The sequence below is a fragment of the Lagenorhynchus albirostris genome, chromosome X, assembly GCF_949774975.1.
Source record: "Lagenorhynchus albirostris chromosome X, mLagAlb1.1, whole genome shotgun sequence".
NCBI classification, from domain to species: domain Eukaryota; kingdom Metazoa; phylum Chordata; class Mammalia; order Artiodactyla; family Delphinidae; genus Lagenorhynchus; species Lagenorhynchus albirostris.
The window spans coordinates 64,633,437-64,661,014 of NC_083116.1; the positions used below are offsets into that span (position 1 = coordinate 64,633,437).

General features: G+C 39.2%; 1 protein-coding gene across 1 annotated transcript; it reads right to left on the minus strand.

Annotated features, from left to right (window-relative positions):
- Positions 1-17,385: 17,385 nt before the first annotated feature.
- Positions 17,386-25,630, minus strand: TBX22 (T-box transcription factor 22). The gene is made up of 8 exons (XM_060138231.1): positions 25,453-25,630; positions 24,654-24,837; positions 23,707-23,808; positions 22,154-22,328; positions 21,095-21,259; positions 20,659-20,723; positions 20,186-20,271; positions 17,386-18,239 (listed from the first exon to the last, which is right to left on the minus strand). The coding sequence occupies exons 1-8, from the start codon at positions 25,628-25,630 to the stop codon at positions 17,626-17,628; spliced, it is 1,569 nt and encodes a 522-aa protein (XP_059994214.1). The 3' UTR covers positions 17,386-17,625.
- Between the last annotated feature and the right edge of the window lie 1,948 nt (positions 25,631-27,578).

Here is a 27,578-nt window from a genome sequence, read left to right on the forward strand (position 1 = left end):
AGCAACTAGAGAAGGAAGAATAAACGAAACCCAAAGTTAGTAAAACGAAAGAAATCATAATGATCAGTGGAGAAATAAATGAAATAGAGACAAAGAAAACAATAACAAAGATCTATATAACTAAAACCTGGTTTTTTGAGAAGATAAACAAAATTGATAAACCTATAGTCAGACTCATCAAGAAAAAAGGGAGAGGACTCAAATCAATAAAATTAGAAATGAAAAAGGAGAAGTTACAACTGACACTGCAGAAATACAAAGGATCATAGGAGACTACTACAAGCAACTATATGACAATAAAATGGACAACCTAGAAGAAATGGACAAATTCGTACAAAGGTAAACACTTCCAAGACTAAACCACGACAAAATATAAAATATGAACAGAAAAATCACAAGCACTGAAATTGAATCTGTGATTAAAAATCTTCCCAGAAACAAAAGTCCAGGACCAGATGGTTTTACAGGTGAATGCTCTCAGACATTTAATGAAGAGTTAACACATACCCTTCTGAAACTCTTCTAAAAAATGGCAGAGGAAGGAACAGTCCCAAGCTCATTCTACGAGGCCACCATCACCCAGATACCAAAACCTGACAAATAAATCACAAAAGAAGAAAATTACAGGCCAATATTACTGATGAGTATAGACCCAAAAATCCTCAACAAAATAATAGCAAACTGAATCCAACAACACATTAAAAGGATCATACACATGATCAAGTGGGATTTATCCCAGGGATTCAAGGATTTTTCAATATCTGAAGATCAATTAATGTGATGCACCACTTCAACAAATCAAAGAATAAAAACCATATGATCATCTTAATAGATACAGAAAAACCTTTAGACAATATTCAACACCACTTTATGATAAAAAAGAACTCTCCAGAAATTGGGCATAGAGGGATCCTACCTCAACATAATATAGGCCATATATGAAAAACCCACAGCAAACATCATTCTCAGTGGTGAAAAAATGAAAGCATTTCCTCTAAGATGAGAAACAAGGCAAGGATGTCCATTCTTGCCACTAACATTCCACAGACTTTTGGAAGTCCTAGGTATGGCAATCAGAGAAGAAAAAGAAATGGAAGGAATCCAAATTGGAAAATAAGTAAAACTGTCAATGTTTGCAAATGACATTATACTATACATAGAAACTCCTAAATATGCCACCAGAAAACTACTGTAGCTCATCAATAAATTTTGTAAATTGCAGGATAGACAATAAATACACAGAAATCTCTTGCATCCCTATACACTAACAATGAAAGATCAGAAAGGCAAATTAAGGAAACACTCCCATTTACCATTGCAACAAAACAAATAAAATACCTAGGAATAAACCTACCTAAGGAGGCAAAAGACCTGTATGTAGAAAACTATACAACACTGATTAATAAAATCAAAGAGGACACAAACTGATAGAGAGATATACCACGTTCTTGGATTGGAAGAATCAACATTGTGAAAATGACTATACTCCCAAAGCAATCTACAGATTCAATGCAATCCCTATCAAACTACCAATGGCATTTTTCACAGAACTAGAGCAAAAAATTTCACAATTTGTATGGAAACCCAAAGACCCCAAATAGCCAAAGCAATCTGGAGAAAGAAAAACGGAGCTGAAGTCAGGCTCCCTGACTTCAGACTATACTACAAAGCTACAGTAATTCAAGACAGTGTGGTCCTGGCACAAAAACAGAAATATAGATCAATGGAACAGGATAGAAAGTCCAGAGATAAACCCACAGACCTATGGTCACCTAATCTATGACAAACGAGGCAAGACTATACAATGGAGAAAAGACAGTCTCTTCAATAAGTGGTGCTGGGAAAACTGAAGAGATACATGTAAAAAAATGAAATTAGAACACTCTCTAACACCATATACATAAATAAACCCAAAATTGATTAAGGACCTAAATGTAAGGCCGGATACTATAAAACTCTTACAGGAAAACATAGGCAGAACACTCTTTGACATAAATTGCAACAAGATCTTTCTTGATTTGCCTCCTAGAGTAATGAAAATAAAAACAAATAAGACCAAATTAAACTTAATAGCTTTTGCACAGCAAAGGAAACCATAAACAGAACAAAAATACAATCCTCAGAATTGAAGAAAATATTTGCAAACAAAGCAACCAACAAGGGATTAATCTCCAAAATATACAAACAGCTTATGCAGCTCAATACCAAAGAAACAAACCACCCAATCAATGAATGGGTGGAAGATCTAAATAGACATTTCTCCAAACAAGACATACAGATGGCTAAAAAGCACATGAAAAAATGCTCAACATCACTAATTATTATAAAAATCCAAATCAAATCTACAATGAGGTATCACCTGACACCAGTCAGAATGGCCATCATTAAAAAGTCTACAAACAATAAATGCTGCAGAGGGTGTGGAGAAAAGGGAACCCTCCTACACTGTTGGTGGGAATGTAAAATATGGAGAATGTATGGAGGTTCCTTAAGAAACTAAAACTGGTGGTACCATACGATTCAGCAATCCCACTCCTTGGCATATATCCAGATAAACCATAATTCAAAAACATACGTGACCCCAATGTTCATTACAGCATTATTTACAATAGCCAGAACATGGAATCAACCTAGATATCCATCGACAGAGGAATGGATAAAGAAGATGTTGTATCTATGTACAATGGAATATTACTCAGCCATAAAAAAGAAATAATGTCATTTGCAGCAACATGGATGGACGTAGAGAAAGTAACACTGAGTGAAGTAAGTCAGAGAAAGACAAATATCACATGATATTGCTTATATTTAGAATTTTTAAAAAGGGTACAAATGAACTTACCTACAGAACAGAAATAGAATTACAGATGTAGGAAATAAACTTATGGTTACCAGGGTGTAATGGGGGGTGGGATAAAATGGGAGATTGGGATTCACATATACACACTACTAAACATAAAATAGATAACTAATAAGGACCTACTATATAGCACAGGGAACTCTATTTAATACTCTTTAATGGCCTATATAGGAAAAGAATCTAAAAAGAGTTAATATATGTTTACATATAACTGATTCTCTTTGCTGTACACCTGAAACTAACATAAAACTGTAAATCAACTATACTCCAATATAATTTTTTTTAAAACTCAAAATAAGTTAAAGACATAAATGTTAAGACCAGATACTATGAAACTTTTTTTTTAAACATCTTTACTGGAGTATGATTGCTTTACAACGGTGTGTTAGTTTCTGCTTTATAACAAAGTGAATCAGTTATACATATACATATGTTCCCATATCTCTTCCCTCTTGCATCTCCCTCCCTCCCACCCTCCCTATCCCACCTCTCTAGGTGGTCACAAAGCACCGAGCTGATCTCCCTGTGCTATGCAGCTGCTTCCCACTAGGTATCTATTTTCCGTTTGGTAGTGTATATATGTCCATGCCACTCTCTCACTTTGTCACAGCTTACTCTTCCCCCTCCCCATATCCTCAAGTCCATTCTCTAGTAGGTCTGTGTCTTCATTCCCGTCTTGCCCTTAGGTTCTTCATGACCTTCATTTTTTTCCCTTAGATTCCATATATATGTCTTAGCATATGGTACTTGTTTTTCTTTTTCTGACTTACTTCACTCTGTATGACAGACTTTAGGTCCATCCACCTCACTACAAATAACTCAGTTTCGTAGAGAATCCTAAAGATGCTACCAGAAAACTACTAGAGCTAATCAATGAATTTGGTAAAGTAGCAGGATACAGAATTAATGCACTTAAAACTCTGGCATTCCTATACACTAATGATGAAAAATCTGAAAGTGAAATTAAGAAAACACTCCCATTTACCATTGCAACAAAAAGAATAAAATATCTAGGAATAAACCTACCTAAGGAGACCAAATACCTGTATGCAGAAAGTTATAAGACACTGATGAAAGAAATTAAAGATGACACAAATAGATGAAGAGATATACCATGTTCTTGGATTGGAAGAATCAACATTGTGAAAATGACCATACTACCTAAAGCAATCCACAGATTCAATGCAATCCCTATCAAGCTACCACTGGCATTTTTCACAGAACTAGAACAAATAATTTCACAATTTTTATGGAAACACAAAAGACCCCGAATAGCCAAAGCAATCTTGAGAACGAAAAACACCCCATCCCTGCTTCAGCATCATGAATGTTACAACTACAGGAAAGAATCATGGTGACAGTTTACAAACTGATGGTATATTTGTCAAATAGTTCTTTCTTCTGCTTGGCATCACAGTTTGAAGATCCAACCTGAGTTTTGAAAACATAGTTATTAATGTAGCATTTAAATACTAAGTATTTGGCCTGCACATGAATTCCTGTAAAGAAATCCAGATAAATATTGGTGTAAATGCAGTAGTGGGTAACTTTGCTACTTCAACTTGAGTCTTACTAGGTATGCTTCTTTCAAGGGGTAATTATTTGTTGGTGCTTCTATGAAACAGTTTTTCCTAAAATTTACAAAATTCAATAAAGCAAAAATCCAGTATGATTAGACATTAGAATAATTGGTAAGAGGTCACAAAATGTTCATGTCACAAAATAAATATGAAAGTTCTATTTGAGGCAAAATTTAAATAAAGGCAAAATACAAATCATCAACACTTTGCAAAAGCTAACATAAAAATGGGAGACTGAAATACGTATTTAATCAAAACAACTTTAATTTAAAGACATTAATTTTGGGACTTCCCTGGTGGCATAGTGGTTAAGAATCCGCCTACCAGGGGACGAGAGGAAGATGGCAGAAGAGTAAGACACAGAGATCACCTTCCTCGACACAGATACACCAGAAATACATCTACACATGGAACAACTCCTACAGAACACCTACTGAACACTAGCAGAAGACCTCAGACCTCCCAAAAGGCAAGAAAATCACCACGTACCTGGGTAAGGCAAAAGAAAAAAGAATAAACAGAGACAAAAGGATAGGGACAGGATGTGCACCAGTGGGAGGGATCTGTGAAGGAGGAAAGGTTTCCTACACACTAGGAAGCCACTTCGCGGGCGGAGACTGCGGGTGGTGGAGGGGGAAAGTTTCGGAGCTGCAGAGGACAGCACAGCAACAGGGGTGCAGAGGGCAAAGCGGAGAGATTCCCGCACAGAGGATGGGTGCCTACCGGCACTCACCAGCCCGAGAGGCTTGTCTGCTCACCCGCCGGGGCGGGAGGGGCTGGGAGCCGAGGCTCGGGCTTGGGCAGGAGCTCAGGGAGAGGACTGGGGTTGGCGATGTGAACAGAGCCTGCCGGGGGTTAGGGCACCACAGCTAGACGGGAGAGAGTCCGGGGAAAAGTGTGGACCTGCCGAAGAGTCAAGAGACTTACTTCCCTCTTTGTTTCCTGGTACGCGAGGAGAGGGGATTAAGAGCGCTGCTTAAAGGAGCTACGGAGACAGGTGCGAGCCACGGCTAAAAGCACGGGAACCCAGAGACGGGCATGAGTTGCTAAGGCTGCTGCTGCCACCACCAAGAAGCCTCTGTGTGTGAGCACAGGTCACTATCCACAACCCCCTTCCGGGGAGCCTGTGCAGCCCTCCACTGCCAGGGTCCCAGGATCCAGGGACAACTTCCCTGGGAGAATGCATGGCACGCCTCAGGCTGGTGCAATGTCATGCTGGCCTCTGCTGCCGCAGGCTCGCCCCGCAGTCTGTACCCCTCCCTCCCCCTGGCCTGAGTGAACCAGAGTCCCTGAAGCAGCTGCTCCTTTAACTCTGTCCTGTGTGAGTGAAGAACAGTCGCCCCCCAGCGACCTACAAGCAGAGGCGGGGCCAACTCCAAAGCTGAGCCCAGGGAGCTGTAAGAACAAAGAAGAGAAATGGAAATCCCTCCCAGCAGCCTCAGAAGCAGCGGATTAAAGCTCCACAATCAACTTGATGTACCCTGCATCTGTGGAATACATGAATAGACAGCGAATCATCCCAAATTGCGGAGGTGGACTTTGAGAGCAAGATTTATAATTTTTTCCCCTTTTCCTCTTTTTGTGAGAGTGTATGTGTATGCTTCTGTGTGAGATTTTGTCTGGGTAGCTTTGCTTCCACCATTTGTCCTAGGGTTCTATCCGTCCGTTTTTTGTTTGTTTGTTTTCTTTAAAAAATTATTTTTTTCTTAATAATTATTTTTATTTTAATAAATTTATTTTATTTTATCTTTCTTTCTTTTCTTTTCTTTCTTTCTTTCCTTGTTTCGCTCCTTCCTTCCTTCCTTCCTCCACCCCTCCCTCCCTCCATCCCTCTCTCCCTCCCTCCTTTCTTTCTTTCTTTCTCTCTCTCTCTCTCTCTCTTTCTTTGTTTGTTTGTTTCTTTCTTTCTACTTTTTCTCCCTTTTATTCTGAGGTGTGTGGATGAAACGCTCTTGGTGCTCTAGCCAGGAGTCAGTGCTGTGCCTCTGAGGTGGGAGAGCCAACTACAGGATACTGGTCCAAAAGAGACCTCGCAGCTCCACATAATATCAAACAGCGAAAATCTCCCAGAGATCTCCATCTCAACACTAGCACCCAGATTCACTAAACGACAGGCAAGCTACGGTGCTGGACACCCTATGCCAAACAACTAGCAAGACAGGAACACAGCACCACCCATTAGCAGAGAGGCTGCCTAAAATCATAATAAGTCCAAGGACATCCCAAAACACACAATCAGACGTAGAAATGACCACCAGAAAGACAAGATCCAGACTCATCCACCAGAAAACAGGCACTAGTCCCCTCCACCAGGAAGGCTACACAACCCACTGAAACAACTGTAGCCACTGGAGACAGACATCAAAAACAATGGGCACTACGAACTTGCAGCTTGCAAAAATGAGACCCCAAGCACAGTAAGATAAGCAAAATGGGAAGACAGAAAAAAAAAAACAGCAGATGAAGCAAGATAAAAACCCACCAGCCCTAACAAATGAAGAGGAAATAGGCAGTCTACCTGAAAATAATTCAGAATAATGATAGTAAATATGATCCAAAATCTTGGAAATAGAATAGACAAAATGCAAGATACATTTAACAAGGACCTAGAAGAACTAAAGATGAAACAAACAATGATGAACAACACAATAAATGAAATTAAAAATACTCTAGATGGGATCAATAGCAGAATAACAGAGGCAGAAGAACGGATAAGTGATCTGGAAGATAAAATAGTGGAAATAACTACTGCAGAGCAGAATAAAGAAAAATGAATGAAAAGAACTGAGGACAGTCTCAGAGACCTCTGGAACAACATTAAATGCACCAACATTCGAATTATAGGGGTTCCAGAAGATGAAGAGAAAAAGAAAGGAACTGAGAACATATTTCAAGAGATTATAGTTGAAAACTTACATAATATGGGAAAGGAAATAGTAAATCAAGTCCAGGAAGCACAGAGAGTCCCATACAGGATAAATCCAAGGAGAAATACTGTCAAAAATTAAATACAAAGAAAACATATTAAAAGCAGCAAGGGAAAAACAACAAATAACAAACAAGGGAATCCCCTTAAGGTTAAGAGCTGATCTTTCAGCAGAAACTCTGCAAGCCAGAAGGGACTGGCAGGACATATTTAAAGTGATGAAGCAGAAAAACCTACAACCAAGGTTACTCTAACCAGCAAGGATCTCATTCAGATTTGATGGAGAAATTAAAACCTTTACAGACAAGCAAAGGCTGAGAGAGTTCAGTACCACCAAACGAGCTTTACAACAAATGCTAAAGGAACTTCTCTAGGCAAGAAACACAAGAGAAGGAAAAGACCTACAATAACAAACCCAAAACAATTAAGAAAATGGGAATAGGATCATACATATCGATAATTACCTTAAATGTAAATGGACTAAATGCTCCCACCAAAATACACAGATTGGCTGAATGGATACAAAAACAAAACCCATATATATGCTGTCTACAAGAGACCCATTTCAGACCTAGAGACACATACAGACTGAAAGTAAGGGGATGGAAAAAGGTATTTCATGCAAATGGAAACCAAAAGAAAGCTGGAGTAGCAATTCTCATATCAGACAAAATAGACTTTAAAATAAAGACCATTGCAAGAGACAAAGAAGGACACTACACAAAGATCAAGAGATTGATCCAAGAAGAAGATATAACAAATGTAAATATTTATGCACCCAACATAGGAGCACCTCAATACATAAGGCAAATACTAACATCCATAAAAGGGGAAATTGACAGTAACACATTTATAGTAGGGTACTTTAACACACATCATTCACCAATGGACAGATCATGCAAAATGAAAATAAATAAGGAAACACAAGCTTTAAATGATACAGTAAACAAGATGGACTTAATTGATAATTATAGGACACTCCATCCAAAAACAATAGAATCACATTTTTATAAAGTGCTCATGGAACATTCTCCAGGATAGATCCTATCATGAATCACAAATCAAGCCTTGGTAAATTAAAGAAAATTGAAATTGTATCAAGTATCTTCTCTGACCACAATGCTATGAGACTAGATATCAATTACAGGAAAATATGTGTAAAAATACAAACACATGGAGGCTAAATGATACACTACTTAATAATGAAGTGATCACTGAAGAAATCAAAGAGGAAATAAAAAAAATACCTAGAAACAGATGACAATGGAGACATGATGACCCAAAACCTATGGGATACAGCAAAAGCAGTTCTAAGAGGGAAGTTTATAGCAATACAATCCTACCTTAAGAAACAGGAAACACCTCAAATAAACAACTTAAGCTTTCACCTAAAGTAATTAGAGAGAGAAAAACAAACAAACAAAAAAAGAAGACAAAGTTTGTAGAAGTAAAGAAATCTTAAACATCAGATCAGAAATAAATGAAAAAAAATGAAGGAAACGATAACAAAGATTAATTAAACTAAAAGCTGGTTCTTTGAGAAGATAAACAAAATTCATGAACCATTATCCAGACTCACCAAGAAAAAAAGGGAGAAGTCTCAAATCAATAGAATTACAAATGAAAAACAACTGACACTGCAGAAATACAAGGGATCATGAGAGATTACTACAAGGAACTCTATGCCAATAAAATGAACAACCTGGAAGAAATAGACAAATTCTTAGAAATGCACAACCTGCCGAGACTAAACCAGGAAGAACTAGAAAATATGAACACACTGATCACAAGCACTGGAATTGAAACTGTGATTAAAAATCTTCCAACAAACTAAAGCTCAGGACCAGATGGCTTCACTGGCGAAATCTATCAAATATTTATAGAAGAGCTAAAACCTATCCTTCTCAAACTCCACCAAAATATAGCAGAGGGAGGAAAACTTGCAAACACATTCTAAGAGGCCACCATCACCCTGATACCAAAACCAGACAAAGATGTCACAGAGAAAGAAAACTACAGGCCAATATCACTGATGAACATAGATGCAAAAATCCTCAACAAAATACTAGCAAACAGAATCCAACAGCACATTAAAAGGATAATACACCATGATCAAGTGGGGTTTATTCCAAGAAGACAAGGATTCTTCAATATGCAGAAATCAATCAACTTGATACGCCATATTAACAAAATGAAGGAGAAAAATCATATAATCATCTCAATAGATGCAGAGAAAGTTTTCGAAAAAAATTCAACACCCATTTATGATAAAAACCTTGCAGAAAGTATGCATAGAGGGAATTTCCTCAACATAATAAAGGCCATATATGCAAAACCACAGCCTACATCATCCTCAATGGTGAAAAACTGAAAGCATTTCCACTGTCAGGAACAAGACAAGGTTGCCCACTCTCACCACACTTATTCAACATGCTTTTGGAAGTTTTAGCCAGAGCAATCAGAGAAGAAATGGAAATAAAAGGAATCCAAATCAGAAAAGTATAAGTAAAGCTGTCACTGTTTGCAGATGACATGATACTATACACAGAGAATCCTAAAGAGGCTACCAGAAAACTATTAGAACTAATCAATGAATTTGGTAAAGTAGCAGGATACAAAATTAATGCACATAAATCTCTGGTATTCCTATATACTAATGATGAAAAATCTGAAAATGAAATCATGAAACCTCTCTCCTTTGCCATGGCACCAAACAGAATAAAATATCTAGGAATAAACATACCTAAGGAGACAAAACATCTGTATGCAGAAAATTATAAGACACTGATGAAAGAAATTAAAGAGAATACAAATAGATGGAGAGATATACCATGTTCTTGTATTGGAAGAATCAACATTGTGAAAATGACTCTACTACCCAAAGCAATCTATAGATTCAATGCAATTCCTATCAAACTACCACTGGCATTTTTCACAGAACTAGAACAAAAAATTGCACAATTTGTATGGAAACACAAAGGACCCCACATAGCAAAAGCAATCTTGAGAATGAACAATGGTGCTGGAGGAATCAGGCTCCCTGACTTCAGACTGTACTACAAAGTTACAGTAATCAAGACAGTATGGTACTGACACAAAAACAGAAAGATAGATCAATGGAACAGGATAGAAAGCCCAGTGATAAACCCATGAACATATGGTCACCTTATCTTTGATAAAGGAGGCAGGAATGTAGTGGAGAAAGGACAGCCTCTTCAATAAGTGGTGCTGGAAAAACTGGACAGGTACATGTAAAAGTATGAGATTAGAACACTCCCTAACACCATACACAAAAATAAACTCAAAATGGATTAAAGACCTAAATGTAAGGCCAGAAATGATCAAACTCTTAGAGGAAAACATAGGCAGAACACTCTATGACATCAATCACAGCAAGATCCTTTTTGACCCATCTCCTAGAGAAATGGAAATAAAAACAAAAATAAACAAATGGGACCTAATGAAACTTCAAAGCTTTTGCAGAGCAAAGGAAACCATAAACAAGATGGAAACACAACCCTCAGAAGTGGAGAAAATATTTCCAAATGAAGCAACTGACAAAGGATTAATCTCTAAATTTATAAGCAGCTCATGCAGCTCAATAACAAGAAAACAAACAACCCAATCCAAAAATGGGCAGAAGACCTAAATAGACATTTCTCCAAAGAAGATATACAGACTGCCAACAAACATATGAAAGAATGGTCAACATCTTTAATCATTAGAGAAATGCAAATCAAAAGTACAATGAGATATCATCTCATACCCGTCAGAATGGCCATCATCAAAAATCTAGAAACAGTAAATGCTGGAGAGGGTGTGGAGAAAAGGGAACACTCTTGCACTGGTGGTGGGAATGTGAATTGGTACAGCCACTATGGAGGAAAGTATGAAGGTTCCTTCAAAAACTACAAATAGAACTACCATACAACCCAGCAATCCCACTACTGGGCATATACCCTGAGAAAACCATAATTCAAAGAGTCATGTACCAAAATGTTCGTTGCAGCTCTATTTACAATAGCAAAGAGATGGAAACAACCTAAGTGTCCATCATCAGATGAATGAATAAAGAAGATGTGGCACATATATACAATGGTATATTACTCAGCCATAAAAAGAAACAAAATTGAGCTATTTGTAGTGAGGTGGATGGTCTTAGAGTCTGTCATGCAGAGCGAAGTAAGTCAGAAAGAGAAAGACAAATACCGTATGCTAACACATTTATATGGAATTTAAGAGAAAAATGTATCATGAAGAACCTAGGGGTACAAAAGGAATAAAGACACAGACCTACTAGAGAATGGACTTGAGGATATGGGGAGGGGGAAGGGTAAGCTGTGACAAAGTGCGAGAGAGTCATAGACATATATACACTACCAAATGTAAGGTAGATAGCTAGTGGGAAGCAGCTGCATAGCACAGGGAGATCAGCTCGGTGCTTTGTGACCCCCTGGAGGGGTGGGATAGGGAGGGTGGGAGGGAGGGAGACACAAGAGGTAAGAGATATGGGAATATATGTATATGTATAACTGATTCACTTTGTTATAAAGCAGAAACTAACACACCATTGTAAAGCAATTATACTCCAATAAGGATGTAAAACAAAAGAAAAAATAAAGAAAGTAGCAGAACTAGACCTGAAGCCTGTTTGACAACCTGGAAGGTCTATGCCATCCAGCTACCCTATACCACCTGCCTCCATGGAAGTCTCTCTACTGTGGTCATTGCTACCACCAGGAGCCATCTGTAGCTACAGGGCAGCATAGCAGATAACAGCCCATTCCCCACTTCTGACTCTTTCTTTCATTACAGACTGAAAAAACAAATACCGTATGCTAACACATATATATGGAATTTAAGGAAAAAAATGTCATCAAGAACCTAGGAGTAAAACAGGAATAAAGACACAGACCTTCTAGAGCATGGACTTGAGGATATGGGGAGGAGGAAGGGTAAGCTGTTGCAAAGCAAGAGAGTGACATGGCCATATATACACTACCAAACGTAAAATAGATAGCTAGTGGGAAGCAGCCGCATAGCACAGGGAGACCAACTTGGTGCTCTGTGACCACCTAGAGGGGTGGGATAGGGAGGGTGGGAGGGAGGGAGATGCAAGAGGGAAGAGATATGGGAACACATGTATATGTATAACTGATTCACTTTGTTATAAAGCAGAAACTAACACACCAGTGTAAAGCAATTATACTCCAATGAAGATGTAAAAAAAAAAAGAAAGAAAGAAAGAATCCGCCTACCATTGCAGGGGACACAGGTTCGAGCCCTGGTCTAGGAAGATCCCACAAGCCGTGGAGCAACTAAGCTCGTGCACCACAGCTACTGAACCTGTGCTCTACAGCCCGCAAGCCACAACTACTTAGCCTATGCTCCATAACTACTAAAGCCCGCATGCCTAGAGCCTGTGCTCCACAAAAAGAGAAGCCACCGCAATGAGAAGCCCATGCACCACAACAGAGTAGCCCCCACTCGCCACAACTAGAGAAAGCCTGCATGCAGCAACAAAGACCCAACACAGCCAAAAATAAATATTTTTAAAAAAATAGACATTAATTTTATCCAATAGAAAACACGCTTTTATTCCCTTCTTTTTCTAGTAAAATTCTAAATTATTTAAACAATTTTCTACATCTAAAATATTACATTATACTTTGTCACGTGCATAAGTATGTGATCTTAAATCCAAAATAAAAATTCTGTCATCTTTAACAATAACAGATATATGATAATTTGATAAAAGAGTTCAATGATACAGCTTGTACTATAATTTCAAGGTTTTCTATTATATTTAATTTCAAATTTTGTAACTCTTTTAGGTACTTTGAAAAATAAATCCAGTATACATGTGCACATTTCAACTAAGTAGAAATAGCCTATCACTATTCTCTGAATACCTGCTCACTATAATTCATGTTTACATATTAATGTGCAGTACAAATTTATAAACATGAACATATGAAACTTTGAAAGGAAATAATACTAGTCTTTTTCCTTTCAATATTTTATTGAAACGCCATGTTAAAATTTGGCCAGCACCACACATGTAAATAGTTTTAATACTGGATGTGTTTAAAATATTCTGTATATTTATTTATTCTATGTTGACATCTAAACCATATTTATTTGCACAGTTTTAATACAAATTATCATTTAATTGCAGACCAAACCTAAGAAGATTAAATGTATATGAAGGCACCTATATCAAAGCAACAGCCACCAATGCCTAAGCTATGCATTTGGTTGTTTTAAATTGCTCTAATAAACATGTTAAATTCCAGTAAAATCAACTGGTAAACTGTTGCTGTATGCCAGGATATTATTGTTATTTTGACTAAATAAAGATTTTTCTGCAGAAAGGCAACATATCCCTAAATTGGAGTATAAACATTGTACTTCCACCCTGTCAATTCAATTCACAAAATACAGTACATGCAATTAGACATTTCTAAGTATATTTAAATTTGCCTTTCCACACAAGTATATGTAATTAATAGTATAAGTATGCAATGATTAGATGTTCTTTATAGCATCCTTATTTTTGAGAAGAGGAGGGAGAAAAAGCAACATAGTATAAATTATTTTAAAACAAAACTAAACTAAAACCCAACTGGTTATATAAATTATAGTGTGACATCTGGAATTTATCAAATTGCGTATTCAAATAAGGAAAGTATTTGTTATTGAAGTTTAATAAAGGGATAACAACTGTGTATTACCCTACTATATACATGGACATATAGCAATATTGTCTCAAAGCATCTAGGTTTGTAATTAGAATTTTTGTATATTTTTGTAAAATATATTTTACATATTTGTACAAAACTTGTATTTCAATTATGCTTTGGCTTAGCATTCATCAGTAACTGTTAAAAGATACATGTTACCAGCTTTATGTGCACCGTGATTTTCCCCAATGTGCATACTATAAATGATTAGGATAATGAAAGGGAAATCTTCCATAATGTCCAAAAAAGATGCTTGTCTTTATTCATTGTTGGCACTTTTTCAAGTTGTCATCACATAGAACTCTGATCATTCAAAGACTGATTCACTGATTCATCCCTTGCTGATTCTAATTGTTCATTTATTTTTGTGCCATAGACATACTTAAACCTCACAAAAGAAGAATGAAGTCATGTCTACTCCTAGACTGTATGTATAACCCATGCCTAATAACAGTGAAATAACATGAATATCTACCTTCATAACTTGAAGAAAATATAATTCTTTATTTTTGTAATACAGCGAGTAGGAGCAATGATATTAATGTTTGAAGACTCTAATGTTATGTAATCTAGAATTATGTATTAGAATTTGAAATGTAATGTCCAGAGGGCATAACCCTTCTGTTTAATGAAACATAAGTTTTGATGTTCTAAGTTTGTTACCTAAAGTTATATTTTGGTGAGTAAAATATAATGAATAGAGGATTTATCCACTTAGACATATGTTCTGCAAACAGGCTCAAACTTGAATTCAAGCCCTTGATTTCATCTTGACTGTTCCACAAAGTAGAACCTTTCTGACACAGGAATTTGACTATAGGTCTCAGCTTGACTGGAGGTTGTGCAAAGATAAGGCAACATTCACTTATTTCCTGTCTCAATGCACAAATTTTACAGAGTTGATGAAAAGTTTATTTCCTCTATATTTATTTGAGGTAAGTCATATAACTAGGTCAGGTTAAGAATCAGATTTTATAAATATAGATAACTGAATTTAAATGATTTCTTTTGAATGGGATGAAAGGATGGATGTATATATATGGTCAAACCAAATGGAAATACCAGTTTTAATTATTAGACTTGGGAGTCTACTAAGTATCATTTGGCCACTTTCATTTGCTAACTATTTCATACCTTATCTAACTAGAGTGGCTTTAGATTTCTGTAGGTTTTTTAAAGCAAACCTTATATTTAGTTGACACAGCTGAAATTAATATAATTCCATAGCATTTTGTTTTTTATTCCATAATCATAGCCTCAGTTTACCAAGTTACTCAAGTTTTGCACCATCCTATTGGGTAGTAATTATTTATTATAAAATAGTAAGGGCACTAAATACAATTTGTGCATGAATTAGAGCTGTTAGCAAGTTACTCGTCTGTTTCCTGCAGATGAGTAACTTGCTCAGAAAATAGGGGACTGCTTACTGAACTTCTTAAGGTCTCTTCCAAGTCTAATTTTCTATAAAGAATTTCTCTTGGTTACTTCTTCTTTTTCAATTAAAATTATGAAATGACAATTTATGAACAATGTTTAAAAACGGCTTAAAATAGATGTCTAGTTTCTAGCCTTTAAATTTTTGTTCGTTACTATAAATCACCTTTACACATATAGTTCTGTATTATCAATTTTATATGGGTTACATATAGAAAAATTATCTGAAATATAAAGTATGGGATATATGTACTTGAGCAGCTACAAAATTTATGCCGTCTCTTAAATAATCATTAAAAAGTAACCCAGAAATTTTCTGGATTTTGCAATCAAATTCTTTATGTTATGTTGTTAGTTGCTAAGTATCTGCCATCAGAATAAGTTTTACTACAATCTGATGCGGGAGTTTCTGCTTTAAAAAATCATAATTTATTTTAGTGGTAAAAGTTAGCCTACAGCTTTCCTGCTTTGGAGTAGACAGAAATAAAGTGTACTTTCTACTTTAATCCTTGACTTGATAAACTTGGGTAGTACAGGTTTTCTGCCTTAAAGATTTTTATAGCAGGTACCTAATTAGTCTGGGCCATAAATAATATTTCATCTTGACTAGAATACTCAGTTTGAATGTAACTATGTGCTGTTCTATCCCTAAGCCCAGAAGTGAAGGGGCATATCATTTTAATACATATATAAGAAGGTATATTTATAAGGTACATTTGAGAGGAAAAAACATTTTGAGCAAAATAAATAATAATGACATGCTCTCCCTAATGTGTGTTGGAAAACTTTTAAAAAGCAGTTTATCAATGTCTTTAGTTTGTTAAGTCATACCATTGTGATATGAAGGGCCCTGGCTTAATAAATTGTAGAGCTAGTAGCATGAAAAATTAAAATTCAATTCATCTTAAGGATATAGAGGTTATATGTAGGTTATACTTAAGTCTTCAGAAAATTTAGGACCAGGTGAAAGGAAACTTTTCAACTTCATAGCCTAAAATAAAGTCTCATTTATGTTACGCTACTTTTGTCCAATTTACCATGATTGATGCAGAGGACTGAAATTAAATTGTACCATTGTAATGATGTTTTCATATTTATGGATTCAAATATATTCTCTCCCTTCAAATCATAACTTCTCAGTCTTTTTGGAGAGCTACAACAATTTGTTTTTGTAAACTGTGTATACAAAATACCGGGTTTGGGGCTTCCCTGGTGGCGCAGTGGTTGAGAGTCTGCCTGCCAATGCAGGGTACATGGGTTCGTGCCCCGGTCCGGGAGGATCCCACATGCCGCGGAGCGGCTGGGCCCGTGAGCCATGGCCACTGAGCCTGCGCGTCCAGAGTCTGTGCTCCGCAACGGTAGAGGCCACAAAAGTGAGAGGCCCGCGTATCACAAACAAACAAACAAAAAATACCGGGTTTGTTAAGGACTAAGTAAACAAGCATCACCTGAGAATTACCCAAAAAATAAAAGAGAATAAAAGATCAAATTTATTTAGAATACTTTGCTTTTCATTTAATCTTTGTGTTCCTTCAGGATTAAATGGTCCTTAGGCTGCAAATATTAATATTAGAATGTTTATGTCTTTATTTGTACCTTAAAATTGAGATTAGTAGTTCCTTCAACAGCAGAGTATAAAAGTATAATGCAAATGAACAATGAAATTTTTCTACAGTTACTAGATAGATAATTACAATGAAGCCAATATTCATAGATAAAAACTGTAATTGTTTCACTACCTTCACAGGAATTAAATCCACCTTCCTTTGGTCATTGTCAATATGCAAGAGGCAGTTGATGTGGTAAACAGGCTTCACTATAATTAGAGAGTTCATCACCTGAAGTCACTTTTCACTGGTAGCCTACCTCATCAAACAATGTTTACTGAGTATCTTATTTTGAGGCCTAAGGCTACTGTAATCAGCCTTCTTAAGAACATATCATAAGGCACTTTAAATGCAGAATAGAGGAATACCCTCTGATAATGAAGCTTTTTAAGCCCATTAGCTCTTGACCTTTTTTGGCTACAAATAAAGAAAATATATGCTTACATGTAATTGTTTTAGAAACTTGACTATTCCATTAAAGGCAATGGTTAATTTTTGGATACCAACGAGCATGATTGCATTTGCCTTCTATTAAAGAAACTTGACTGTTTTCATTCACTTTGAGATGGTTGGTAGCATTTACCAGTCTAGATGGCATGGAGAAGTTGTACCTATAAAAGCCATAGGAAGGATGGAATGAGCAACCAATTGCTTCCTGGGCAATGGGGTTGGGTGATAAAATATTTCCAGGTGCCTGTAATCCATACAACATTTGACTGGAAGAATTAGATGCTTGTTGACACTGTCCATTGCAGTCTTCAGATGAACCGTATTTTGAATTGGTGGCCCCCAAGGAAGATAAAATGGGAACTTCCATCATGAGTGGGGCTAAAGACTGAGAACTGTTGCTGCTTGCTAGCCTTTCAGGAGCAGGCAAGACAAGAGGCTGCTGTCGCCAAAAATTAGTTGGGCAAATCTTGTAGCAAAGGGGCAGGTTGATATTGTGTAGGTACACCTCTGGACAGGGCATTCCAAGGGAGCTTGTAGGTATGTGAAATGTTGGAGGGGAGCAAGGTGGAGAAAGCAAAGAGTTCAAAGGAGAGGGAGCCCCTCCACTAGAGGTCGCTGGAGATGAGCCATTGCTTCCACCTGTGAATGACAATGCAGTCAATGAACAATGAACTAAATGTTCCTACTGAATCAGTAATCATGTCCATAACTATCCCTGCTTCATTCTTAGATTAGCTTTCCTTGCAAGTTCACAGTCATTTTAAGTCCTTTGGAAAAGAACATTCCTCTGACCAAAGTTGAATATGGTATCTCTACCACAACCACTATTACTTTTGGCATTATTATTATGTATCATGCATTGAGCATTCACTATGCTTTAGAACTATACTAGGCACTTGAACAACATTTATTCAGTGAATTAAAAAAGAAGCCCAATTAAATATGATCCAGAGCCAATTATATCTTACAAGTAAAAGCTGTTTTTTAACCATAAAAAATTACTAAAATAAGCACTTGATTAAATTGAACAGTTTTTTTGAGATTTTATAGAAAACTTCAGTCTGATTAAAAATCAGTGCATATGAAAGTAATCTTATAAATTAAAATAACATTTAAATATATTAGTTTTTTTCTTATATGAAAATCATAGACGGGGAAATTTCCATAGTGTACTATATCAAGAGTAAAAGACAGTCTTGCAGGTTAAAAATACCAAGATAAAAATGAAAGTGTTCATATCAATGTTGCCAGGTGATCTTTTATGGTTGCCTAGCATCTACTAAAATTAGGGATAGATATAAGGTCCAGGAAAATCTAGACTTTACACCTTATATTTGTAAATATTTAAATTTAAAAAAAATTGGTTATTGACTGAACTTGATCAAATTTTGTGGGGTTTTTTTTAGGGGCTACTGTTTTTCTTAACTATTTTTGTATACAGACATAGGCTAATCCTTTATCAAGAGCGTGGCAAATATATTCTATAATTAAACATCCAAAAGTTATTAAAAAAAACTGGTACCCCTTTTCTTTGCAATTTGAGAGCATTCTGGACATTTTAAATAATTAAGAAAATTGTGTATTTTAAATTATCAATTAATGATCAAGGTTAGCATTATTTTTAAATTAGTGCACCATGTGTTGACTTGGATATTTTAAAAGCATGCTGCCTAGATTCTATTAAAGTGATACTACCAAATAAGTGTTCAAATTTTTCTATGCAACTCTCTAAACCAAATTAATACAGTCAATTGAGTGAAATATTTCACTAAATGATTAGACTTGATCTCTTCACATTTCAATTAGCTGTTATGGTATCATGTAAAATTCAAGCTAACTATAATGTGATGGTAACCTTCAATTAATGTTTAAAGACAAACAACTTTAATGGAGTTAAGACAAATGGGTAAAATGATTCCATATTGCTCATGAATAAAGATCTTCTATTTATCCTTAAATATCAGAGTAAATGAAGGTATGCATTCTTCCACCAGAAAGCAGGCATTGTCAAATTATTATTTAGTCATGTAATGTACTACTTGAGAACAAATACCTTGCAAATATTTTAAATGCTTACGACAATTAAACTAATTGCCATGGCTTAGTATTGTTTTCAACATTTATTTTCCCTAGTCACAACAAAAGGAAAATTAGAGTCAAGTGATGATGAAATTGAATGGGAGTCATTTTTATCATGTGCTGAAAGTTTCTCATAAAATATTTATTTCAATATCTAACATGCTTGCAAATAAGACCACTAGTGCACCACAGGCAGATCCTAAGGAATATGAGATAGTGAGATGCTGAAGAATCCAAGTGATTTCTATAGCTCTCAGGATGTATGATAACTCAAGAAAACACAAGGCAGTAAATCCACCATTACCACGTTTATGCTCTTTTCTTTCTTGCCAGTTACCCTCCCTTTTTGCTTCTTACCTCCTCATCAGGATAAATATACACCCACTTGATTTTAAACACACATTTTCTGGCATATACTTATCCACTTGTGTAGTATTTGTACAGAGGTTCTGGCTGTTGTTATTTCATTAACATTTACAAATAAAAATTAATAAAACTTTTCTTACTTGGTGTGTCTGCACCAAAAGTTTTAAAATCCAAAGTGAGAGAAGGCCTCCATGGGTAGCTCTCTAAAACCCCATCCAATACACCTCTGAAAAAGAGATTCAAACTTTAGCAAGTCCAGAATGCAATTCCTGAAAATAATAATTTGTGTAAGCTTTTGAGTTATTTTGTTATAGTTTTTAGGGGTGAATATCTGAAATGTTTTCCTTTTATAGATAGACTTCTGAATAAAATTCCCCGTGATTATTCCATGAATAAAAACCTAAGAATCTAGAATAAGCAATATCTTAAAAGTGGGTTGGGGAGGGAGTGGGAGGAGGCAAGATTTTGAAGACAAAACGTCCAGGTTTCTTTCTTACTACCTATTTATTAGTTACAAAATTTAGGGACTCAGTTTCTGAACCACAGTTTCCTTAGCTGTTATACCTGTGAAGAGGGCTATATAAATATTAGATGTGACTGTTATATCATTTACCTGTTTCTTCCGGGATCTCTAAATCCTTTAGCAAAGGGATTCCTGTCTATTTTCAGTTTGGTGATCTATGGATTCAAAAGAGAAAGAAAGATAAAGTCAGTACCCTCAGTAAAAACACTGTCACTGTTTCTTTTAATGGTTACAACAACCACACAAGTTTTCAACATGTAATATGGCATGTTAAATAAATGTAAGCATATTGCTAAGTCAAATTTGAAATGTTTTATCTCCTGACACTCTTTGTTCTACTCTCCTTTCTATCCTTTCTAACACAAGATCCACACAATTCATAATCAATCTTGCCTTGATGACAATGCAATAATGCTATGAATTTCTTTTTAATTGTGGAAAATTCAATCCATATAGTACAGCTTCACTCTTTCCCTAAAGTTTCTCTGGAGCCATCCCTGCTTGCCTGGGACTTAGTTGGCTTTACCTGCTGGTTTTGGTAAGCTGTCACTGTGGTGAACTCAGTTTCTTTAAAGGAGAATGTTTTAACCCCTTCATCAGGCAGGGACTGAATCCGGGACATGTCGACCCTGCTGTCCTGCTTCATCACATGCACACGGGGCTTGTACTTGTGCATGGACTGCAGAATGATCTGGAGGAGAAATCAGTGGTCAAATGCTGCCTAGTAATTGGCTTCCCCTCCCCCACACTGCCCCCCTCTCATCAGCACCCCCAACCTTCCCACACAAAAGTGAAGCTAAACCAGAAAGCCTAGGCTAGCCACACACAAGGACTTTTCTTTGCCATTTGGCCCTGGACAGAGGCCTTCAGGCATAAGGGGTTTCAGGAATGGGGCACCACAGCACACCAGAAAGCAGTGATTCCATTTCCAGTTGGGGTCCTTTCCTGCTTCCAAATGTGGGTGACCATGTGATATTCCCAAGTGTTATTGGGATCTAACTGCCTGCCATAAGTTCTCTGGGCTTAGGTAACTGATGGGAAAGCATTTGACATCCCCCACCTCCTAAGCCCAGGAGCATCCTTCTTCCTTTTGTGGCTGGCACAGGGCCAGGCCAAGCAGGGCAGAGGTGAGGTGCACCTGGGAAGAAGGTTCAAGATCTAGGTGACTTGAAAAGCCCTTCCATCGGGGCGGGTTGTGGAGAAGATTTTCACCATACCATGTCACACAGAAGGTGCCCATCATGGGAAGGCAATCAGAGCCCACAGTGATTGCCAGGGAGGCTGAAGTGCCAGAGAGCTCAGGGAAGCATTCCCTTTCACTGTCTCAGACCAGGCATCCTGGCTTAAACAAGTCTCCTTTGGTCCTCAAACTCCTTTCACTCACCATCCCCAACGCCCAGCACTCTCAGATGCCAAATAAAAGTCACAAGAGCTACTTTGGCCACAGGCCTAGAACTTGGACAGTTCCTAAAGACTACAACTAGCACATCTGGAAGACACCTCCTTGGCTTCTCCAGGGTGACCTTCCGGCTGACACCTTGGCATCCCCCTCCTCTCCTCGGAACAAAGGATCGCACACACTTACATGGCCTTTGTCGTCCATCTCGTTGTTGGTGAGTTTCACGCGATCGAAGCTGATGATCTGACGCATCCATGTCTCTCCCGAACAAGGCGAGTCCGGGTGAACATAGAACCTGGGAGTGATGCATGAGTGGTCTGTATTCCCGGCTACCATCCACTGCGAGCTGTGATACACATACCTGAAAATGCGCGGAGTGTGGCTTTAGGCGCAGCGGGCCAAAGCCAGGAGCAGGGACTACCGCGATCCCGTCCTATAAGGCTTCGGCCAAGGTTTGCCTGCTAATCTCAAAGGCAACTAGTAAAAGATACAACTTCATTTCTAAAGATCGTCCAGGGATAGAAAGCAAACTGTAAATAAGCATATACGTCATTAAAATGTAGTGAAGTGCCAGGGCAAGTATAATGTCATGGGATTTCAGAGTCTGGTTTGCATTTCCTCACAGAAACCGCAACAAAAATTCATCTAACCCGTTTTACTGAGCAGAGACACCCGAAAAATCCTCCTGTCCTACAAGCGTCAGGGAAGAAGCAGAAGTGTGAGGGAAAGTGTCTGTGCAGCCCACCGCCACCAGACCAGTAGTCTTGGAAGCCCCTTTGTCCACAATGCTTTACATGAGAATACCCTCAAGGAACTCTGCCCGCTGCGGCCTCGGGGCTGATTTTCGCATTGTCTTCAATCTCAACCGCTAAATTATGCGCCGAATTCCCAAGCCAGCTGAAACGTGATAAGCAGCTTGTTCTGCTATTTCTGGGCTACGGCCCCAGCAGGATCTTGAGCCCAGCCTTCTTTTTGCCCCTCACTCCCAGAATTGGGTGCGTTGCCGGCTGTTTCCTAGAAAGGCTAGGCACCCACTTCGGTCTAACGCTCACAGGCCGAGTGCGGGCAGATGCCGCCCAACCCCCATACCCCTGCGCTAAAGCGCTGGCCGACCCGAGCTTCTGGGCTGCCAGCAAAGAAGGGCCTCTTGGCTTTAGATCAGTTCGGCCACTTTTAGCCTGCTTTAAGTAGAGAGCTTACATCAAGAGAAAGGTTACTTGTATTCTCTGGGACCTGGCCTCCACTTCAGGGGAGAGGCTAAGGAAGGAAGAAAAATAGACTTAGGCAAGATAACTGCTAGACTAGCTTTGGATGGCAAATCGGGGCATCACTCAAGGACCCTGCTGCTAAATTAGCACATCCCAGAGCCCGGTAGGGCCCCAGAAGCCCAGGTATTTCTCCCCAAATTCCTTTAAACAGCTTCCCTCCCAGATGCCTGAGCCAAAACCCTCTGCAGTTTGCAGAGCCAAGGCTAGAGCAGTGGGTAGGCAAGAGGTTTGGGGTGCACTGAAGCACCAGCTGGAACCTGTGATCCAGGAGTGAGAGGAAAGAAAAACAAGCCTGCTTTTCTCTCAGTCTGAACTCCCTGAACTCCAGTTTGAGGGAGAAAATTCAATTCTCAAAGCCCACAGGAGAGCAATTATCCCTACCATGATAGAGTTTTCAAAACAGCACTCTCAGGTTCCATAGATATGAATCCCCATTCCCAGCCTGTGGTACCCTCCTTTGGGCCTGGTTACCTATAGCGTTTGGAATCCACCGGCACCACATCGATGGCCACATAGTACTGTTTCCCTGGGTCCAGTCCTTTTATCTTGACCCGAACAGAGGGGAACATCCTCCTGTGGGAGAGAAAATAGCGACTGACCTGGGCGCTATTAGAAACATTTGGCGCCAGGGGGGGTTGGGGACAAATGAAAAGTAAAGGAATAAACTATACTCTTCTTATTCTAGACAGGTTCAGTGAATGAGATTTGCTACATGAGGAAAGATTGTTGGTTACACGTTTGATTGAACAAACTCAGGATTTTTGAGTGGATCAGAATATCCTTACCACAAGGCTTTGTCCACCCCACTTCCTATCACCACCATAATAAAAAGCTATAGAAGAAAAAGTAGGAAAGAAACAGCTGTGCCTCTCCCCTGAGTTTTCAGCGGTACTTTCTGTGAGGCAGATTTGGGAAAGACTGAAATTAGGGAGATTCACACACAGAAAAATTACCCAGCTGATGTGAAGAAAATGCCGCACAGGAAAAGGTGGAAGAGGGAAAGCCCCACCTCAAATTGACCTGGGCTCAGGACAGTGGGCTGAGAGCCTGCTAGATGGGATATTGTCCACTGATAACTGTGAGGCTTTAACAGAAAGGCCTGGCCATAGCTTAAGATGTGGGGGTGGCATCTGGCACCTGCCTTGGGAGATCTAATTTTTGTCATATACTACACAGGCAGGAGCTGCAAGAATGAGTTCTTGGAATCAGGGTGTACAGGAAAAAAGGCCGAGCCACTAACATGGGCCAGGCAAGGCCTAGTCTGGTCGATTGAGAGGCACTGGCTTCCAATACCTGTCTGGGGTGGGATTATGGGGAGAAGGGTACCAAAGCATAAAACTGGAGGCACCCATCTTATGAGAGCAGAACATTAAGTGCCTACTGTGTGCGGCCCTTGAACAGCTTGGGCAAAGCCGAACCTGCCCGCCTTGGTAATGATCATCTCAGTTCCAATGTCATGAAATCTCTTCCACAGCTCGGATCCTTGAAGCTCCACTTGGATAGAATCTTTTTCTTCCAGACTTCCTAAGCTGTTGCAGCCGCCGCTGCCGCCTCTACAGCCTGAGAAGGTAGTTGCTAAGGGCTCTGTCTTGGGTCGCTTTTCTGCTGGACACAGAGACGCTGAGAGTTTGAGAGAGCTTCACAGTTCCCGCGCCCCCTTCTCGCTGACGCCTGTCTCAGAACAGACCGGCCTTGTCTCTTCCCCGGGAACCTTGGCGTCGGATCTCCAAATTCCCCACAACACCCACTCTGGCCCCCTGATGGAGAGAAAGGGGCCCAGGTAGCGCCCTGTGAAATGCATGACCCTTCTTCAAATTTGCCCATCCTCATCTCTCTCGGAGACTTTTCGTCCCTGATGCTGAATCCCCTCGGGATCTGGGTCCATGCCCTGTTTTCTACCCCGAGAAACATTCACCCTCTGGCTCTCAGGGCTTCCGGGAGTTTGGAGAGTCTCGCTTCATAAATCTGTGGGGACCCTCCCCTTCACCGCAAATGAACCACAACACTATGGGCTTAACGTGGAGGCTCTGAAACTTCCCCCTACAGCCAGATGGCTGAGGTATCCCCGCCGCCCCGTACGCGGCCATCGCTGGGCCAAGACATCCTTTGATAGGGCTAGCCGCCCTCCTGCAGCGACGCGGCGCTAGTCTGAGACCTTCCGATCCAGCAAGCCATGGTAGCCGGCGCTGGGGTTTGGGCCGCGGTAGGGGTACTCACCAGGCTGCTCGCTCTTCCTTCCTGCGGCGCTGCTCCTTCTCTCCTCCTCCGCCTCTCCACTCTCTTTCTCAAGCAGCTCAAGTTGCGCCTCCTCTCTTGTGTCTCGCAGTTTTCTTTTGCTGGGTCTGCCCACCAAGGCTTCCACCGAGAAGGCGTGCGCCCGAGAGCTCAGAGCCATCCCTGGAGAGGGTGAAGAGAACGTACTCTGCAAAGTTTCAACCTGAGCTGGGTTAGGGAGGGAGAGGGTGGGAGGGCGCAGAGGACAGGCAAAGGAGGGAAAGCGGGAAAATCAGAAAAACCTGAAAACTCAGAAAACAATTTCTGAATCTATATTCAGGGGGAAAAATGTGTGTGTATAATTTTTATATATACGTATAGATTTTCTTTGAACAGACAGAATGAAAGGAGATTAAACTGGAGCCAGAGTCCTCTGGAGTCTAGTCCCCTTTCCCTTTTCGCTCTTCTCCCTCCCAGTGGACATGTGCGGAACATCAGTCCTCAAGTCCCAGATTCCCGGACCTGGCAGAGCTCAGAGACTGGCAAGCGTGGCCCTTTTAGGGAGCGGATCTGCCCCTAATGGCGGCTCAGGTCGCTCGGATTGGGAGATACTGTTGCATCGGACTGAGTGAATACCCGGCTGGTCATAGCCTTCACTGTTTGTTTTGGAAACTGTTGGAAGCATAAAAAAACACCGTGACACTTCAGAGACTGACGGGGAGGGGGCGGTGGGAGTGGGAGGATAGAAAGGGGTTGGAGGTTGACTGGAAAGGGGCTCAGGATAGTCTAGTGGGGAGGAGGGATACACAAACTTACTGTTTTGCATTAAATTGTGAAACTAAAAGACATGCGAAGTAATTGCCCACGGTGAGGGGGCCACTTTTCCAACAAAAGTGAAAATATTATTTAACCAAATCCAGAGAGATGTATAGGGGTCTTTTGCTCTTAAGTGAGTACACTGGGGAAACAAAGAGCAGCACAAACTTTCTGGGCCTGTTTGTTCTACAGTCTGGGTCTAAGACTAAGTGGACCCTGTACTACTCTGACCTCCCTATCCAGGCGGGGAAGTAAGAGCCAGTGCAGGCAGGAGGCTCCCAGATAACCACTTTCAATGATCAAGAGCAAACCTGGACCTTCAATCCCTGCCTCTACTGGAGCCCAATATTCCCCCACACAGCCTCTTCTTACTCGCATGACTTAATCAGCAAATACAGCCCAAGAACTCCAGGACCATCAGCAGAGCACCAATCAGAATTGTGCTCCCAAGGATGTGACACCTCACAATGTTGTACTCAAATAATTGATTCCAATATATCCTGAAATATCTCCCTGGGCTAAGTTTTATTTTTCCTTAAAATGGATAAAGACACCTTTGTGTCAAGAAGAGACTTGCCTACCACTTCCAAGGAGCATGTTTATGCATACAGATGTGAGATGCCTGCCTGTGTGCTTAGGATTGGGTCATGCGCTTTTCATCAGCAATAAGAAATCAGGCACCCCTGGGCTCTCTTGCAAACTGCATCTGAATTATTGACATTTTCACCTTTTCAGAGAGCTCAGCTCTCTCATGTGTACTGAACTAAGCTGTAGTTAATTCCTGTTAACTTTTATCTGAGAGTAAAGTTATTGCAAGCCTCAGAACCAGCTTTGTGATCTGTTCAGCTGCCAAAGCACTGGGCTGTCAGGTACTGGGGGCATGAGGGATGTACATTTATGATAGAAGTTCATTTTCCACAGCTAAAAGACTCTTTTGAACATTCTCTTTATTTCAGCCAGAAACACCCATAAACCTTTATAAGATATTCTTCAGCCCACATGGAACATGCAGAGAGAGAGGCTCTGGGATGCACAGATGCCCACATTAGAAAGAAAATGAAGTGTTTTGTTGACAATTGGAAAATCCTTACAGTAAAATGTTGATTTTGAATTACCAGAAAATGTTATAACTAGGAACATGAAGGGAATTTATCTCTTGAAAGAAAAATAAATTTGTGGTTAATACAAATTAAATATATTCAAAATCTATGGAGATACAGAGGATATAGATGTGCTTTAAGGGATATATGGTTTATAAAAGCTCTTATTGAATATGAAATCTGAACTTGCTTTAAGCAGATAGAAAGCAATTT